We start from the raw sequence: 19,172 nt of genomic DNA on the forward strand, positions 1-19,172 counted from the left end.
TGTGTGTGTGTGTGTGTGTGTGTGTGTGTGTGTGTGTGTGTGTGTGTGTAGCAATGAGTACCACTTTAATGGATATCCAGAGACAAGCTGAAGAGCATAATAATCATGTGTTGTGCAGCATTAATATCAGCAAGATCAATATAATCCAATACAGCAATAATGCTAATAATAATGCAGCAATATTACACTATTTTACTGCCATGAGTTGAGATCCAGAAGGATCTCAACTTTAGACGACTAGCTTTACTAAACTGTACGAGGCTGATTTAATTCAACACGACGCTTTGAGCTCCGAGCTAAAGTGGGATTCTGGGCTAGCACAGATAGAGCTCGGCTTGTTTCCACGCGTAATGAACACAGGCGTGTGTGCCAGGGATGAGTGAGGTGGTTTGATATTCTAGAGGGTTCTGTTGTGTTGAGCCCAGCTCATTACTCCAAGGTCCTGAGTGGGAACACACCGCAAGAGAAAGGCAGATCAGCCCTCTCTCACGACTTTCATTTAGAAACCAGAATGAAGTACTCTGCCCTCCGCCATTGCTCCTCTCTCTCTCTCTCTCTCTCTCCCTCCACTAATCTTTCTTATTTGGGTTTTCATTTTATATCTATATATCTGTTTTTTAAACTTGCATGCTAAAATAAGAAATGTACCGATAGCATAGTTAATGTGTATTGGCATGGTGGTGCTTCTTGGCAGATTGTAATGCAGCGAGCACACAACGGTGTGGCTCCGAAGCTCTGTTTCATTCTCACAGCGTGTGCATGACCACAACGTCATCCACGGATTTGTTTATCAATCTATTAAACTGCCACTGCAGTGTGACTTTTGGGGGACGAATCCAGCTCACCAAACGATTGAGCAATCCAATTTGAGTCATTGGTTGGGGCCATCTGTAAACACGAATATATTCTGCCCATATTTTCATTAGCACTATAATATTGACATGATTGAGTGTGACGTGGCAGGGGCTTTTTTCTCTTCTGGCCGAGCTTGTTTGGCTACCTTGGAAAATGCCTTGGAAATGGAGTCCCATTTGACTGTGCTGTAAACTGCGTGCTGCCTCGTACGGCCTCAACAGATGGTACGGAGGAATAACATGGCTGTTATTTCTTTCTTCCCTGGTGTGCTCAGAGGCCAGGGTGCTGCACGTACCAGAGTTATGTTGGTACACAGGGACTTTAAATGGAGTTTGGAAACTCATGCCCAGATACATTTTCCGAAGACAGAATGCCTTTTGAGTGTCCCTCCCCTCTCTTTGAAGTGGGCCAGCTAAGGAGGCCATTGGCTCTGGGTCAGTGGGGGAAATAGAAAGCTGCATGTGCTTCCTACTGCTGTCGAGCACACAAGCTGCCCAATCAGGTCACAAGGTCATCAGGTGCTGGAGTCATGTGACTGATGGGGGACTAACATCATCCATCTGATAAGAGATCACTATATATATTTGTTATATTAGGTTCAGACATGGATTTACTGACTTTTTCTAATTCAGTCATCTTTAATCCTCGCTGTAGAGAAAGTGGGACAATGTTAAGTAAACTGCTGAAATTAGGTCACAACAAAAACTACAAAACTACATCTTCTAGCTGCATGGCAACATGGCCGTCAATGCAAAATGCTGTCAACTCTACACATGCACTCAAAGTAAAGTCAAACTCAATAGAAGATTTACAACGTTTTGTTGAGGTGGCAGTTCTTTGTCTATGTTAATTCTAAACGCCAATGACATATACCTTTTATTTGCAGTGAAAATATGTTCCTTGTGGTTTTTTTTTTATTGCCAAATGCTTTTGAAAAGAAAATACTTTTACTGTGGGAAAAGCAAGTGCATTGAACCCATGACAGGTAAATGCGCAATTATATGCAAATGATTGAACAGGTTTACCTTCATGGGTCGCTCTTTGGTGCTTTCTTGAGCACTTGAAAAAAATATTTTTTATCCATTGGTTTACCTTTTCTAAATATAGATATTAGGGATGCACCGAAATTTCGGCCACCTAAAATTTTCGGCCGAAAACGGCCAAACAAAAACCGCGGCCAGCACACGCTTGTCTGGATAAGCACCTCTGCACCAACAAACGAATGACACCTCTAGCTAAATGTAGTAATCTAGAGAACCAGCTACGACCTTGTTTTCATCCAAACGAGCCGTCTTTAGCGACGGCTCGCTATGAGACAGCTTCTATGAGCTGTCAGCTATCAGTCGCGAGTTTAGGGACCGTCCGCAAAGTGCCGACAGCTTCTATGAGCTGTCGGCTATCATCCGCGAGCTTAGGGACCGTCTGCAAAGTGCAAAACGGAAAACGGTGTTGTTGTTTTTTCAGTGCTAAATAAATATTTTTATACTTTTAATAATTGTAATTGATTTATTCTTTGAATTGCAATGCCTTGATTTTAGTGAGGTTAGTACACAGTCATAGCTATAAATGCAATGGTAGGCCTACTAATAATTGGCATAATAATTTATTTCGGTGTTTCGGTTTTCGGTTTTCGGCCTTGGTTTCCTCATTTTCGATTTTCATTTCGGTGCATCCCTAATAGATATAATGATGATTGAATATTGTAATGGGTTAAATGATGTGCGTGGATGGATTCAGAAATGGGAGCACATCAGGTCTGACGTAGAGATGTCTGGATGATTCACCTGTACGCCATCTAGACTCCACTAGCCCTGTCTGACTGCTGTCCAGCCCATCAGATAAAACACTTAAACAATTACTGTGTTATCTGCCGTCGGGACCCAGGGAGAGCGACTCCGACTCTCATTAAGACCAGATTAGAGAGTGGAGTGGAACCCGCTATACTCACACCAGTCAATACCATGGAAGTCATGAAGTAACCATCCCCCAGGTTACACTAACCACATTACCGTCTTCAGAGGGACGGGGACTCACCATCACCAGTCCTGACGCGTGTTGTTCATGTTTCTCTGCCCTACAATTATTCGGAATGCTTCTGTTGGCCGTTCCCTCTCTCAGTGACGGGGAACATGTTCATCCAGGAGGGGAGGCAGAGCGGCGGGAGAGGGGAGGGAGAGAGGGGGGGAGAGGGGAGGGAGGGGGAAGGCAGAGGGGAGGGAGGGGGGAAGCAGAGCGGCGGGAGAGGGGAGGGAGAGAGGGGGGGGGGGAGGGGAGGCAGAGGGGAGGGAGAGGGGAGGGTGAGGGGAGGGAGGGGGGAGGGAGGGGGGAGGCAGAGCGGCGGGAGAGGGGGGGAGAGGGGAGGCAGAGGGGAGGGAGGGGGGAGGCAGAGGGGAGGCAGAGGGGAGGGAGGGGGGAGGCAGAGGGGAGGGAGAGGGGAGGGAGAGAGGGGGGGGAGGGGAGGGGGAGGGGAGGGAGAGGGGAGGCGGAGGGGAAGCGGAGGGGAGGCGGAAGGGAGGGAGAGGGGAGGGAGAGAGGGGGGGGGAGGGGAGGGGGAGGGGAGGGAGAGGGGAGGGAGCAGGGAGGGAGAGGGGAGGCAGAGGGGAGGGAGCAGGGAGGGAGAGGGGAGGCAGAGGGGAGCAGGGATCCCACAGGTTGAAGAGGTTGTGCATTGACTGATGGCCACCATAGCAGACCCAACACAACAGACAACAGCCTGTCCCCAACAACATAGAGAACGATACGGCGCAGCACCGAGCACAGTGGTCATGCAGCATGTCTTATTACGAAAGGCAATAATGATGGTGTGCTTGAATTGTGCTCATTTTCTCTTGGAGAGTCGCCGTGTATGCTGAAGGACTCGGATGTGAATGCAAATATTTAGTCATCCACTTTATACATTTCTGAACCCATCCTTGGTTGCGCATCGCACCGCCGTGTCTGTGCTGACCGCCAAGGCTGCCACGTGGGCGTATCAAAATAATGAAATAAAATCATAATAATGAAATAAAAATGTTACAGTAAATTAAACAAACTAATGTTTTTTTCTTTTCTCTCTCTCTCTCTCTCTCTCTCTCTCTCTCTCTCTTTCTCTCTCTCTTCTCAGACTATGCTGACAGCCATCTCCATGAGTGCCATTGCGACCAATGGAGTTGTGCCAGGTGGGTAGTAACACTATGATATGAGACTTCCTGTCTGTCCCCCTACACACACCTCCAACCTCACTCCTGATCGCCTCCTGTCAGTCAGTCAGTCAGTCGTGCACGTCTTGTGTGAATGGGTAAATGACACGTATACATTTATGTATCTACAGAGACAGAGTTGGGATTCTAGATCATAGTACACGTAGTTATAATTATAAGCCTTTATGCTATAGTGACGTGTACAGTGTATGTAGTAATCATGACTTATAGGTGACTGCTTGATCAGTTAATGATAGGTCAGCAGGCTCCAGCCTAGAGCTGGGAGAGTTATAGAGAGTATAGTTCTGCTGCCTGGTTACAGCCTGGTGTACCCTAGTCTGCTGCCTGGTTACAGCCTGGTGTACCCTAGTCTGCTGCCTGGTTACAGCCTGGTGTACCCTAGTCTGCCGCCTGGTTACAGCCTGGTGTACCCTAGTCTGCTGCCTGGTTATAGCCTGGTGTACTGTAATCTGATCTCATCAACACTGTAGTAAACTAAAGGTACAGGTCGACTAGTTGAAAGAAAACTTTTGAACTTGTCAAACAATGGTGAAATGCATATATTGTGTTAAACTCTGGGTTGTGAAAAATGTAACAAACACACACAGGCACTGCAATGCACCACACGCAAATCTAATTTTGCTTATCCAGACTTGACTGCTCGCTAGCAAAGTGTCGCTCAGGGAAATCAAGTGGCCAAGTGTCTCCATCACCCTTCAGACTGGTTCAGATCAGCCATGGTGGAGTTCCCGCTCAAATGTCTTAGTAGATGCATGCGGACACAAAAACAGACAGAAACTAACACAACAACCTCACACATACACGCACACACACACAAAGTGTATGTGTACACAATAACATTCTCACACACACACACACACACACACACACACACACACACACACACACACACACACACACACACACACACACACACACACACTCTCACACGCTTACTCTGAGTGGTGTTGTGTGTGTGCAGCTGGGGGCTCGTACTACATGATCTCCCGCTCGCTTGGCCCTGAGTTCGGGGGCGCCGTTGGGATCTGCTTCTACCTGGGGACCACCTTCGCCGGGGCCATGTACATCCTGGGAGCCATCGAGCTGCTGCTGGTGAGTTTCTAATACATTAATAACCAACAAAGAAATTATGTGTCACTGACTTCTTTATATTTGCGTTATTATCCGCAGTTCATCCCACAAACAACCTGGCCATCGAACACTTCTCTCTGTAGCTCTCTCTCTCTCTCTCTCTCTCTCTCTCTCTCTCTCTCTCTCTCTCTCTCGCCCACTCTCACACTCTCCCTCCCTTGCTGTTTCGTTGTCATCCACACCTTGCTGTGCCTTGAAGCTAATTTTTTATCAATCTGCATTTTTGTCTTCCCTGTGAATTCTAATCACTGTATGATGAGATTGTTCATTCTGATGCCCCCAGAACCACCCCCACACCTCCAGCGTCTATCCCCACAGTTCTGCATTCAGCACTGGCTAATTATGCAGATGTGGATGGGGTTGCTATCATCTCGTTGGTCCACTCTTAGTGCTCTCTTCTCTCCTTCTTTTCTCCCCCCTCTATTAAGATATGCAGAGGTTGATGAAGCCTGGAGGTTAATTCTGTCTTCTGGGTCAAAGCTGGCTTAGTTTCCATTATAAGAGACACTTTTTTTCCCCGCAGAATTGTTAGGGAAGCAGCAAGCGTTGGAGAGCAGGCTGATTTGAATATGTTTTATCCTCCCTGTCTCACTCTCTCCGTCTCCCCGTCTCTCTTTCTATCCTCCCTCTTGCTGTCTCTTTCTATCCCCTCTCTCTTGCCTTCCTTCTCGCCTTCTCTCTCGCCTCTCTTTCTCTCCCTCCCTCTCTCTATCCCCACCTCTCGCCTCTTTCTCTCCCTCTCTTTCTCTATCCCCCTCTCTCGCCCTCTCCCATTCTCTCTTGCCTCTCTTTCTCTCCATCCCTCTCTCTATCCCCCGCTCTCTCGCTCTCTCCCATTCTCTCTCGCCTCTCTTTCTCTCCCTCCCTCTCTCTATCCCACCCTCTCTCGCTCTCTCACATACACTAGTCAGCCAACACAAACGCCTTCTATTTCACGAACATGAGCGTTTCATGCCATGGCTGTGACGTGTTTGCCAATGATATGATGCCGTTCTTGGCTTCTGCTTCTACTGCCTGGTCTTTATTTATTTGATTCTTCCTCCATCTTCTAAGTCGGGCGTCTCGCTGCTTGTTGTGATGGAGGAGGTCGGGTGCCAGGCAGAAACCAGGAATCAAAGCCTGTTAAAGTTGCTTTAATGGTTCATCAATAACGCCCTCAATCTGCCCATGCCTATTAGTGGACAACAGATCCTGTCACGCTAATTATGGGAGCGCGGGATAAAAGTTTTCATAAGTGATGTCTTATTGCTATTCATAGATGACCTGTGAAAAAAAACGGTTGAATAAAAAATGCACAAAAACTTGTCATTGCCGTTTCATTTGTAATATTAATACCCTTCGGAGATGGACGATTAATCTGGAATGAAAAAGGAGCTGGGATTCTGCATTCGTTTTCAAGCTCTATTTAAAGCCTGGCCGGTTGAGTGTCATATTTCATGTTTCCACACCCCATTAGCTCTTCCATTCTGTCTATTCTCTCTCTCCCCTTTTCCATTTGATGCTTTCTCTTCCTCTCTTTTCAGCAGTTTTCTTTTTCACGTTTGTAGTCTTTGTAGTCATGCTCTACTTTGGATTTATGTATTATTGTATTGAGATACGTTAAATGTAATCTATATTCAAATCAAATACATTTTTACCTTAGGGCCTCACAGGTGAAACATGTTACAGTTTTTCACAATTGCTTAAACACATTTCCTGATAGACTACCTTACTTTCCCAAAACCCTAAACACAAATCTCAAAACTCACACACAAAATGCTAAATCCTACACACTTTGGCCTCAAACAGTGTTAACTCTTCACTAAATGGTATTTTCTTTTCAAATGACAAACACATACATCATATGAGTAGACATTTCTAAGCACCCATTGAACACTGGTGTGCAGAATGGATGTAGAATATTACCATATCATGTTTTTAAGTATACTCAAATAGAAAACAACACACAATACTTTACAGTAACAACAAATAATGTATTTGTACCCAAAATGTGCAGTCTACTGTAAATCACAGCAAACAGGATGAAAACGGGATGATATGAAAGAGATAACAGAAAATAAGCAATACTGTAAACAAAACATCTGAACGAATGAATGAATGATTGAATGAATGCATTTTTATTGGTCGTAACCAAAGGGTAGGGGCAGAAGTTTCAGCTTATATCAAGCCCCCCCCTCTCACATTTTTAAGAGTAACAAACAAATGTCATACATACAGTGTTTGCATATACATGCATACACTTACCTACATAAATACATACATACATACATACTACACATACCCATAAGGGTCAATACTTATATCCAGTACATTTCCACCATAAGATGGATAAAATCCTAAATAATGATGATAACTATAATGAGAATAACAATGTTCATCATCATCACCATTATCAACATTCTCATCAGTGTTGTGCACTAGTTCAAAAGAACTTGAACTAGTTCAGATTTTGTGACATTCTGAATTGATGCTTAGGTCCAGATGACATGTTTATTAAATAGAGTTACTGCCTTAGTTGTGATGAATGAAACAGGTGTACAAATAATATCCACAACAGTGTTGTGAAAAATGTGTAGTTTGGAATGGGAATCTGAGTCTAAAGCAGAAAATGTCAGCAGAATTGGTTTTGCAGTTGGTACATGAGTTTCAGGATGTGCACATTGTGTCTGATGTTCCAATTAATGTGTTTAAACAATTGTGAAAAACTGTAACCCATGTCCCCTGAAACAGGCGAGGTAATAGCTCACTAATCAAAGAGAAAAAACAAAGAGACATTGTCCGTTAGTGTAATAGCGGCTGACTGACCCATCCAATGAACTTCCAGTTTTGACGGTCCACACATTCTTATATAACTCCCACCATCAAATCCAACAGGGAAATGGGAAGAATGGTTGATGGTAATATCAAGGGGTAGAGAGCATTTTGAACATAATAAAAAAAAAAAAAAAGCCAATAGTAAATAGTATTTGTACAGCCCTCAATCACAGAGACAGTCCCAAAGGGATTCACAGGCGCGTACAAAACTCCCTTAATCATGAAGGAGTAAACCTTGAACTGCAGAGAGGCGGATCCCTCCTTCAAGGGAGGGCTGGTGGTGAAACAGAGGCCATAATGGAGAGACATTACGGTAGCAGAACAAGCAAAAAAAGTTGAATTAAAGTTAATGGTTGTTCTTTCCTCTTCCCTGGGTTTGGTCCCCTCCCTCAGATCTACATCGCCCCCAAGGCGGCCATCTTCCCGCTGGAGGGCTTGGAGGGGGCGGAGGCAGAGGCCGCGCTGCTGAACAACATGCGGGTGTACGGCACCCTCCTGCTCACCTCCATGGCCACCGTGGTGTTCGTGGGAGTCAAATACGTCAACAAGCTGGCGCTGGTCTTCCTCGCCTGCGTCATCCTCTCCATCCTGGCCGTCTACGCCGGGGTCATCAAGACGGGCATCGACCCACCGGACTTCCCGTAAGGACCCCCCCCGTGCCCTGCACATCCATCACCAACACCGGCCACACCGCCCCAATATGAAAATATAGTTGGTTTTCTCATAAAAAACATTGTGATCTCACCTCCTCCTCCTCCTCTTCCTCCTCCTCCCCTTCCTCCTTCTCCTCCTCCTCCCCTTCCTCCTACTCCGTCCTCCCCTTCCTCCTCCCCTTCCTCCTCCTCCATTTCCTCCTCCTCCTCCTCCCCTTCCTCCCCTTCCTCCTCTTCCTCCTCCTCTTCCTCCTCCGCCTCCTCCCGTTCCTCCTCCTCCCCTTCCTCCTCTTCCTCCTCCTCTGCCTCCTCCTCCTCCCCTTCCTCCTCCTCTACCCCCTCCTCCTCCTCCTCCTCCTCCTCCTCCCCTTCCTCCTCTTCCTCCTCCTCTGCCTCTTCCTCCTCCCCTTCCTCCTCTTCCTCCTCCTCTGCCTCCTCCTCCTCCCGTTCCTCCTCCTCCCCTTGCTCCTCCTCCTCCTCCTCCTCCCCTTCCTCCTCTTCCTCCTCCTCTGCCTCCTCCTCCTCCCCTTCCTCCTCCTCTACCCCCTCCTCCTCCTCCTCCTCCTCCCATTCCTCCTCCTCTTCCTCTCTCCAGGGTGTGTCTGCTGGGGAACCGTACCCTGGTGTGGAAGAAGTTTGACGTGTGTGCCAAGACCCTGGAGTCGGCCAACGGCACCATGGTCACCACCCAGCTGTGGAACATGTTCTGCGACTCGCCCTTCCTCAATGCCACCTGCGACCGCTACTTCAGCGACAACAACGTCACCCGCATCCAGGGGATCCCCGGGGTCACCAGCGGGATCCTGGCAGGTGGGTTGTTGTTGGGGGTCATTTACCTGGTCGGGGTTCATTATCCCGGTCGGGGTTCGTTAACCCGGTCAGGTTCATTATCCCGGTCGGGGTTCGTTAACCCGGTCAGGTTCATTATCCCGGTCGGCGGTCATTCACTCAATCAAACTTACCGATGCATTTTCTATTGCTATTGTTATTAAAATATCTTCAAGAAACATTAGCCATGCAACAATACCATACTTTATTTTGTAAAAATAACAAATCGTTCTGTTGAACTTCATATTCCTGAAGAAGCAACTACTGTTTTCCAGTCGCTGTAAACAGTGCCTATGTGCTTTTACAGCAGCATGCTAAACCCCTTTAGGGCCTTGTTGGACACTCGGTAAGGCTTCATCTGGGTTACATACAAGCCCAAACTGAAAACTAGTCCGTTTAGCTCACACACTTCTTCCGAGCTTGCTTTATTATGGATTTATGTGTGTATGCTCTTGCCTCTGTTTTCTCATGTTCCGTCCCTCTCTCTCCAGACAACCTGTTTGGGAACTACTACGAGAAGGGCGACCTGGTGGCCAATAAGGACTTGCCGTCCGTGGAGGGAGTGGACGACCCCCTGACCAACTCCAACCGCTACGTCCTCGCCGACATCACCAGCTTCTTCACCCTGCTGGTTGGCATCTACTTCCCCTCTGTGACAGGTGGGTAGATGCCCTTCTGTCGGGTTCCTGTTCCATGGGGTCGGTCCAACGCGGGGTTTGGGACAGACATGACAGAAGGAGTACATAATGAATGTCCCCATGAAAGCTACCGGTCGATACAGGGTGCATATCATATGTACTGTGTGGGATTTATTTGGTTTTATGGCCAGTAGTTCCAGAATAGTTTTGGAAATCAGAATAAAGCTCTACAGGATCAAGGATAAGGGTTTGTTTTTTTGGTTTTAAGTCATGCTATCATACGTGATAGCATGTATGATGTGTGTTTGTTGACCTGTTTGTTGACCTGTTTAGGAATCATGGCTGGCTCCAACCGCTCTGGGGACCTGCGTGATGCCCAGAAGTCCATCCCCATCGGCACCATCGCAGCCATCACCACCACCTCCCTTGTCTGTATCCTCTCACTGCTGCCCCCTACAGGCAGAATTACCACAAGGCCTCCTTCTCAATGCAGTTGCTTTATTGTCTAGAAATGTTATTGATTGTGCTTGATTCATTTATTAATCATTAATTATATTTAATATTAATTATATTGTCAGTCTATTACTAAATTTTCAAGAAAAAAATGAAAACCTAAGGAACTGCTCTAGAACTATTGATCAATTAATTGTACACATTGTTAAATTTTGAAGTGTAATTAATAAATCAGTTGTGGACGCTGTATACAGGTTTTAGATTCTTCCTTCCTGTCTGGGAAGCGAGGCTGATTCTTTAACGTTTCTTGGCCAAAAAACATAATTAGTACATTAATAATTGACTGGATTCTACCAAATCATTAGCCTAGAAATCCAGACCCACATCTAGAAAGCTGTAGGGTCTGGCAACGAGTGATGAAAATGGCCCAACTCGAGGGGCGGCACCAAGCATGCATTTGAAAATATCATTGCACACAATTAGTTAACACTACGACCAATCAGAAGAATACAAGGGGTGACGTATCCAGACCAGCGGAGCTAACCAACAGATAAGACTCTTGCCGTATCTGGGCGGTAAAACAGCAACGCTTTTGGCCCGCCTATATCAGATACACCGATGTAAATGTTTAATGTTCTGGGCCAGGGGAATCAGGGAGTGAGAATATTGCTCGTTCCCAGAGTGACTCGGTGAGCAAAATTCAAATTGTGCTCTCGCGAGAACTCTGGATTTCCATGGTACCAAATCTTTGGATTCACCCCTATTTCACCATCACACAATCACTGTGTCTTCCTGATCCTGCACACTGTAGACATGTCCAGTGTGATTCTGTTTGGGGCCTGCATTGAAGGGGTGGTCCTCAGAGACAAGTATGGATCAATCAAATACTCAAACAAAACTCCTTCAACAAAACACTGTACTTCAGTAGTGACTTTTATCATTCTTTACTTCTCCCAGGTTTGGGGAGGGCGTCAACGGGAACCTGGTGATTGGTACGTTGGCGTGGCCATCACCTTGGGTGATCGTGATTGGCTCCTTCTTCTCTACCTGTGGGGCGGGCCTTCAGAGTTTGACCGGAGCCCCTCGCCTGATGCAGGCTATCGCTAAAGATGGTCTTGTTCCCATACTACGGGTATGATTTCTGGGTGCTTTTTTTTCCCTTCTCTTTATTTGCATGATTTTTCGAAAAGAAAAAGTTTTTAAATTTGTGTTGAACCTTTGCTCCCTAAAAAATTAATTTTTCCTGAAATGGCTTTGATAAAAGTCTCGGTATACAGAAATGCCAAGGTTCCATCATATTGAATGAAGGCAAGGCAAGGCAACTTTATTTATATAGCACTTTTCATACACAAGGCAGACTCAAAGTGCTTCACATATAAACACTGTCATACAATATGACATATCACATATACAATATGTCATACAAAAATCATACAATGAAGTATTCTTGTGTGTCTCCTCTGAGGATAGTTGGTAGACAGAATGTTACTAATGCATTGCAGTTACTTTGTTTTTAGGCACGTATTATGTAGGATTTAGAAATTATTAAACTTAATGAAAATAAAAATAATAGTAATTATTACTATTACCACTACTTGGCATTGATAAAACCAAGATCAGTGGCAGTCTCTGTGGTGTACCTCTGGGTTTGTGACCACGCTGTGCGCCGCTCTGCAGATCTTTGGCCACGCCAAGGCCAACGGAGAGCCCACCTGGTCTCTGCTGCTCACCGCCTGCATCTGTGAGATCGGCATCCTCATCGCCTCCCTGGATCTCGTGGCGCCCATCCTGTCCATGTGAGACCCTGGTGTCCCTTTGATAGCTCTCTCTCTCTCTCTCTCTCTCTCTCTCTCTCTCTCTCTCTCTCTCTCTCTCTCTCTCTCTCTCTCGCTCTCTCTCTCTCTTTCTTTTTCTCTCTCTAACTTTCTCTCTAAATCTGTCACTCTCCATATCATGATGTGTGTGTGTGTGTGTGTGTGTGTGTGTGTGTGTGTGTGTGTGTGTGTGTGTTCCTCTGTTCATCGCAGGTTCTTCCTGATGTGCTACATGTTTGTGAACCTGGCCTGTGCCTTGCAGACCCTGCTGAGGACTCCTAACTGGAGGCCCCGTTTTAAGTTCTACCACTGGTCAGTCCCACCGTGTTACTCTACTCTCTACAGCCACTAGTACACAGTATTGTTACTCTACTCTCTACAGCCATTAGTGCACAGTATTGTTACTCTACTCTCTACAGCCACTAGTACACAGTATTGTTACTCTACTCTCTACAGCCACTAGTACACAGTATTGTTACTCTACTCTCTACAGCCACTAGTACACAGTATTGTTACTCTACTCTCTACAGCCATTAGTGCACAGTATTGTTACTCTACTCTCTACAGCCACTAGTACACAGTATTGTTACTCTACTCTCTACAGCCACTAGTACACAGTATTGTTACTCTACTCTCTACAGCCGTACACAGTATTGTTACTCCACTCTCTACAGCCATTAGTACACAGTATTGTTACTCCACTCTCTACAGCCACTAGTACACAGTATTGTTACTCTACTACTCTCTACAGCCATAAGTACACAGTATTGTTACTCCACTCTCTACAGCCATAAGTACACAGTATTGTTACTCCACTCTCTACAGCCATAAGTACTCAGACTTGTTACTCCACTCTCTACAGCCATTAGTACACAGTATTGTTACTCTACTCTCTACAGCCATAAGTACACAGTATTGTTACTCCACTCTCTACAGCCATTAGTACACAGTATTGTTACTCCACTCTCTACAGCCATTAGTACTCAGACTTGTTACTCCACTCTCTACAGCCATTAGTACACAGTATTGTTACTCCACTCTCTACAGCCATTAGTACTCAGACTTGTTACTCCACTCTCTACAGCCATTAGTACACAGTATTGTTACTCTACTCTCTACAGCCATTTGTACACAGTATTGTTACTCCACTCTCTACAGCCATTAGTGCACAGTATTGTTACTCTACTCTCTACAGCCACTAGTACACAGTATTGTTACTCCACTCTCCACAGCCACTAGTACACAGTATTGTTACTCCACTCTCTACAGCCACTAGTACACAGTATTGTTACTCCACTCTCTACAGCCACTAGTACACAGTATTGTTACTCCACTCTCTACAGCCATTAGTACACAGTATTGTTACTCTACTCTCTACAGCCACTAGTACACAGTATTGTTACTCCACTCTCTACAGCCACTAGTACACAGTATTGTTACTCCACTCTCTACAGCCATAAGTACACAGACTTGTTACTCTACTACTCTCTACAGCCACTAGTACACATTATTGTAACTCTAGTACTCTCTGCAGCCATAAGGACACAGTATTGTTGCTTTAGTAAGGTCTACAATCCCGAATACACAGTATTGTAACTGTAGTACTCTCCAGATACACGAGTACACAGCATGATGCACTACAACTGTGCCGTACCCTGGGCATGGTCCCTTATACATCTGTAATTAATCAATTTATCTGTTCATCTGTGTTTATCTCTCTATCTGTGTCCTCTTGCTGTCTCTCTCTCTCTCTCTCTCTCTCTCTCTCTCTCTTTCTCTCTCTCTCTCTCTCTCTCTCTCTTTTTTGTCTTTTTCTTTGTCTACTACCCTTTCTCCCTTTCCCCCCAACCCCACATCTCTCTCTCTCTCTCTCTCTCTCTCTCTCTCTCTCTCTCTCTCTCTCTCTCTCTCTCTCTCTCTGTGTCTCTGTCTCTCTCCCTCTGTCACTCTGTCTCTGTCTCCATCTCCCTCCCTCTGTTTCTCTCTGTCTTCTCCCTCTGTCTCTCCCTCTGTCTCTCTCTACAGGGCTTTGTCATTCCTGGGGATGAGTTTGTGTCTTACGCTCATGTTCCTGTGCTCTTGGTACTATGCCATTGTCGCCATGGTGATCGCCGGCTCCATCTACAAGTATATCGAGTTCTCGGGGTGAGTGGAATTCAACCCATTGGGAGAGTTAGAATCCTCCTTCCCTGGTGTGTGTGTGTGTGTGTGTGCGTGTGTGTGTGTGTGTGTTTGGGGGGATTTTGTTGTTTATGGGTTGTTCATGTACTTAAATGAGGAACAGGCAGTTGTTCCATTGGATCCATTGTGTGGTTGTCAGCCTGAGCCACAGTGAGGGTAGAGGTGAACAGGAGATTAAAGCTCTGCACTTCTTTTAATATGCATCCCATTATGGATTATGACAAAACCAGCGGCTTTAGAGATGGAGTCGTGTGGCCACTCAACGGATCACACAGCGCTCTGAGACTAATATGTAAAGTCGGAAATCAGTCAATTCTCCGATTTTTTCCAATCTCAGATGCAGAGATTAGAGAGAGAGTAAAGCACCGCCCCTCAGCTTCACACCTCACTCTCTGTGTGAAACACATCACGCCGACTCCTGGCTGACTTCTGGCCGCAGTAGAAGAGGTTGCTTTGCAGTGCTGCTGTGATGGGTGCTGGAGATGGCAGCCTGCTGTTAGACCTGCAGGGCTGCTATAGTGCGCCAATGTTAACACAGACCTCAGCTTCCATTTAGAGATTGTCTGCAAAAAATATAAATAATGTATATATTATTTTCTCCAACACATAGACTCCATTCACCTATTTGTAGGGGATAAAAGGGAAACATTTTGTAAATTGTTCTAAAAGTTTAAATATTGGTATATTCAATTCATACAATTAGCCTTTGTTGCCATCTAGTTATAATCTAATAATATGCAAATAAACCACTGTCAATGAAGCACTGTAAATGCACTGTGTCTTTGCATGTCTTTTGTGTTTATGGAAGTCTCAGGTGACTTTTCTTGTGTTTCTCTTATAAATGTTATTATTTTACATTATTGCATTGTTGAAGGGAGTCTGAGACTCAAGCATTTCATTGCTGTTGCTTTAATTGTTGAGAATAAAACATGAAAAAATATGAAAAAAAAAAAAATGATGAATCTGAAAATGAAGGCATACAAATTGACTACCGCCCCTCTAGATTTTTTCATGAATATGCCGGTTGGGATCGCCTAATGACCCTTTTCAGAGAGAGAGGTCTTTGTAGGATAACCACAGCTCCACTCATACCACTCATCATGGGTCTGCTCCTTTGATGTACCAGGCCACAAGGAGACTCATCTTCACTAGTTCAGTCCTCTAATACCCTGTCTCTGGTACATCAAAGGAGCAGACCCATCGTTAGTGTGATGAACGACAACTCGGGGAGTGTTGTGAAGAGGACTAGATGAAGTGAGATGATAACGGGGGGTGCTGTGTGCTTGGGCAGGGCGGAGAAGGAGTGGGGAGATGGGATACGTGGCCTGTCACTCAGTGCCGCCCGATACGCCCTGATGAGGCTGGAGGAGGGACCCCCACACACTAAGAACTGGAGGTATGAAGCACACACACACACACACACACACACACACACACGCGTGAACACATGAACACATGAACACACACATACATGAATGCACACATTACACGCTGTAGAGATGCGCTAACACATGCTATCGCACACAATACAAACAAACGCATTTGTGCAAACACACAAAAAGACACACTGATATGGACACACACACACACACACACACACACGCACACACACAACGGAACAAGCAACACACCTTGTACCCCGAGCACAGATCTAATTAACATGGAAATGAGCAGCATATCTGTGCCCGCTCAGCCCCTCCAATAAAGGCAGTTCTCCTTGTCAGACGCGTCAGGCCGTTAGCTCGCAGCAGTGTCTGCGTGTGCACATCAAGACCTGAACCCCCCTGCTTGTCCTCCTCTTGTCTCTCTGTCTCCCTCTTCATTCCTGCAAATAGAACTTGGACTTCTTTTTCGCTGGCTTAATCTCCTTCCTCTCGGCTTCTCTTGTGGTGGTACCAAACTGCCCCCCCCCCCCCCCCCCCCCCTCTCTCTCTCTCTGTACTGTGTTTCTCATTTTTATATCACTCTCTCTCTCTATCTCTATTTCGCTGTATCTCTCTCTGTACTGTTTCTCCTCTCTATACTGCTCTCTCTATCTCTATTTTGCTGTATCTCTCTCTGTACTGTTTCTCCTCTCTATACTGCTCTCTCTCTCCATTTCTATTTCTCTGTCTCGCTCTCTCTGTCTCCCTCTCTCCCCCCTGTCTCCTAGGCCTCAGCTGCTGGTGCTGGTGAGCACGGACGGGGAGCAGAACGTGGAGCAGCCCCGACTCCTCTCCCTCACCAACCAGCTGAAAGCGGGCAAGGGCCTCACCATCGTGGGTACGGCCCTGGAGGGCACCTACCTGCTGAACCACGAGCAGGCCCAGCGCGCTGAGCAGGTATCTAACCCCATCCCCCTTGGTGGTCCGACCTCACTAGGGCCCTCACCAGGTAGGCTAGGCCACACGCTCTTTAACTACCACAGGTACCACAGCTAGGGCCCTCACCAGGTAGGCTAGGCCACACGCTCTTTAACTACCACAGGTACCACAGCTAGGGCCCTCACCAGGTAGGCTAGGCCACACGCTCTTTAACTACCACAGGTACCACAGCTAGGGCCCTCACCAGGTAGGCTAGGCCACACGCTCTTTAACTACCACAGGTACCACAGCTAGGGCCCTCACCAGGTAGGCTAGGCCACATGCTCTTTAGCTGCCACAGGTTAACCCCACCTTGGGTTCCAATGCGTCCTATGATATAGCTGCTTTCACATATGGACGTACAACCGTATCTACAGGTCATCCTCATTCTTCTCCAACTCACTGTCCTCAATCTCACTTCACTGTCCTGCCCACAAGGGCACAAAAAGCCCATATTAAATAATATATGTATATATATATATATATATATAAAGAAAAGTTAACATCAGAATCCCCGAGATACATTTTTCCCAACAACAATTCTTGTGTGCTTATCAAGGGAAGCATGAAACACAACAGGAACAATCCATTAGTTTAAAGATCCCATGGCATGCTACTTTATGGATGCTTTTATAGGTGTTAGTGGGCCCCTAATACAGTATTTGAAGACGTTCAAGAAATTCAGCTTTGGTGCAGAATTACAGCCACTACGAGCCAGTCCCACAATGAGCTTTCCACAAACGTGCCATTTTATAGAGGCGGGTCAAGGTGGATGGCCTGAGCAGCTTGCGTCCACGGTACCATGCGCTAGTGTTTACAGTGGAACACTGAACACTCTGGGTGCTCCGGCGGGAGTCCTGGAGCTCTATATCTAAATAATATCATATTATATATAGATATCTATATAATATAATATATATTATCACGGCCAAAAGCTGTTTGCGCCTCCGGATGATATTATGAATCTCAAACGACTGCGTCGGGTTCTCCGACGTCTCTGGTTCTTCCACTTCCACGTCAATATTAAGTACAGACTGAACTGCGAAATGGAGGAGAAAGGGGTTGTTGCCCATGGTTGTCTCCCGCCGCCCGCCGCCCGCTGCCCGCCGCCCGCTGCCCGCCGCCCGCTGCCCGCCGCCCGCTGCCCGCCGCCCGCTGCCCGCTGCCCGCCGCCAAGGCACCGCCGCCGGCGGTGGAGCCCTGTGGCGGCGGTGGCGGGCAGCAGGCAGCGGGCAACAATCCCTTTCTCCTCCATGTCGCAGTTCCCAATTCGTATTCCCAATCAATCTTAAGTACAGACTGAACTGCGAAATGGAGGAGAAAGGGATTGTTGCCCGCGATTGTCTCCCGCCTGAGCCCCGCTGCCCACTGCCTGGCGCCGAGGCACCGCCGCGAGCGGTGGAGCCCCGCGGCGGTGGAGCCCCGCGGCGGTGGAGCCCCGCGGCGGTGGTGTCTCGGCGGCGTGCAGCAGACAGCGGGCAGCGGGCAACAATCCTTTTCTCCTCCATGTCGCAGTTCCCAATTCCTTCTCAACCATGGCCGAGATAACCCCCACTACGAGTCTCGTTGTGGAAATACCAGAGACGTCAGAGAACCCGACACAGTCTAGTCTTTTCATCAAATAGGAGCTTTACGCAAGCATTATTGTGTTGTGTGTTATGCACCATAACACCAACAGCAGAACGGCTATCCAAATAACAAAGAAGTGTACAACACTTGCGTTACAGTGTGTATATTCACACACACATGTGGCGCTTGCATGGTCGTAGCTCATTGTCTCATTGGCGGGCCAAATCCTCTGGGTGGGCAAAGCAGAGAAAGGGGAGATTCCAAATTCCAAATTGGCGCGTCTGAGTTTTCCTTTTTTCAAAGGCAGACCAGGATACCTAGTGCTCGTTTTACACCTAACGCCATTTCTAGCCACTGGGGGACCATAGGCAGGCTAGGGGAACTCATATTAATGTTAGAAAACCTCATAAAGTGAATTTTCATGCCATGGGATTTTTAAAAGAACAGCACACATCAGAATCCCAGAGATACCTTTGAGAGTGGTGGATTCAATCAAGGGACAACTAAACGTCTTCTTAAGATTCTGTTTATAGATAATGATTGTGTGACACCCTCGGTTGCTCTCCCAGACAGCTGTTGCTGAGGTGAGGACCACAGAGGGGCACGCGGTGCTGGTGTGATGGCTCTTGTGACTCTATTTGTGTAAGGTCTGGCATGGAGTAATAATAGAAAATAATTAAGTCTGGACCAAAAT

The 19,172-nt window shown here is 46.6% G+C and overlaps 1 protein-coding gene across 2 annotated transcripts in view; it reads left to right on the top strand.

Moving 5' to 3' along the window:
- Nucleotides 1-19,172, top strand: part of slc12a5a (solute carrier family 12 member 5a) — a gene marked incomplete at both ends in the record, with an annotated part of 127,002 nt that overhangs the window by 100,273 nt on the left and 7,557 nt on the right. For both annotated transcript variants that reach the window (XM_084463905.1, XM_084463906.1), the window contains 13 exons: nt 3,959-4,013; nt 5,017-5,147; nt 8,394-8,641; nt 9,249-9,463; nt 9,973-10,140; nt 10,453-10,551; nt 11,384-11,441; nt 11,530-11,704; nt 12,250-12,368; nt 12,600-12,698; nt 14,412-14,531; nt 15,859-15,963; nt 16,720-16,888. In XM_084463905.1, coding sequence (XP_084320031.1) covers nt 3,959-4,013; nt 5,017-5,147; nt 8,394-8,641; nt 9,249-9,463; nt 9,973-10,140; nt 10,453-10,551; nt 11,384-11,441; nt 11,530-11,704; nt 12,250-12,368; nt 12,600-12,698; nt 14,412-14,531; nt 15,859-15,963; nt 16,720-16,888 — 1,761 coding nt within the window. The remainder of the gene's footprint in view (nt 1-3,958; nt 4,014-5,016; nt 5,148-8,393; nt 8,642-9,248; nt 9,464-9,972; nt 10,141-10,452; nt 10,552-11,383; nt 11,442-11,529; nt 11,705-12,249; nt 12,369-12,599; nt 12,699-14,411; nt 14,532-15,858; nt 15,964-16,719; nt 16,889-19,172) is intronic.

Source organism: Micromesistius poutassou (assembly GCF_964030765.1).
Source record: "Micromesistius poutassou genome assembly, chromosome: 2".
Classification (NCBI taxonomy): domain Eukaryota; kingdom Metazoa; phylum Chordata; class Actinopteri; order Gadiformes; family Gadidae; genus Micromesistius; species Micromesistius poutassou.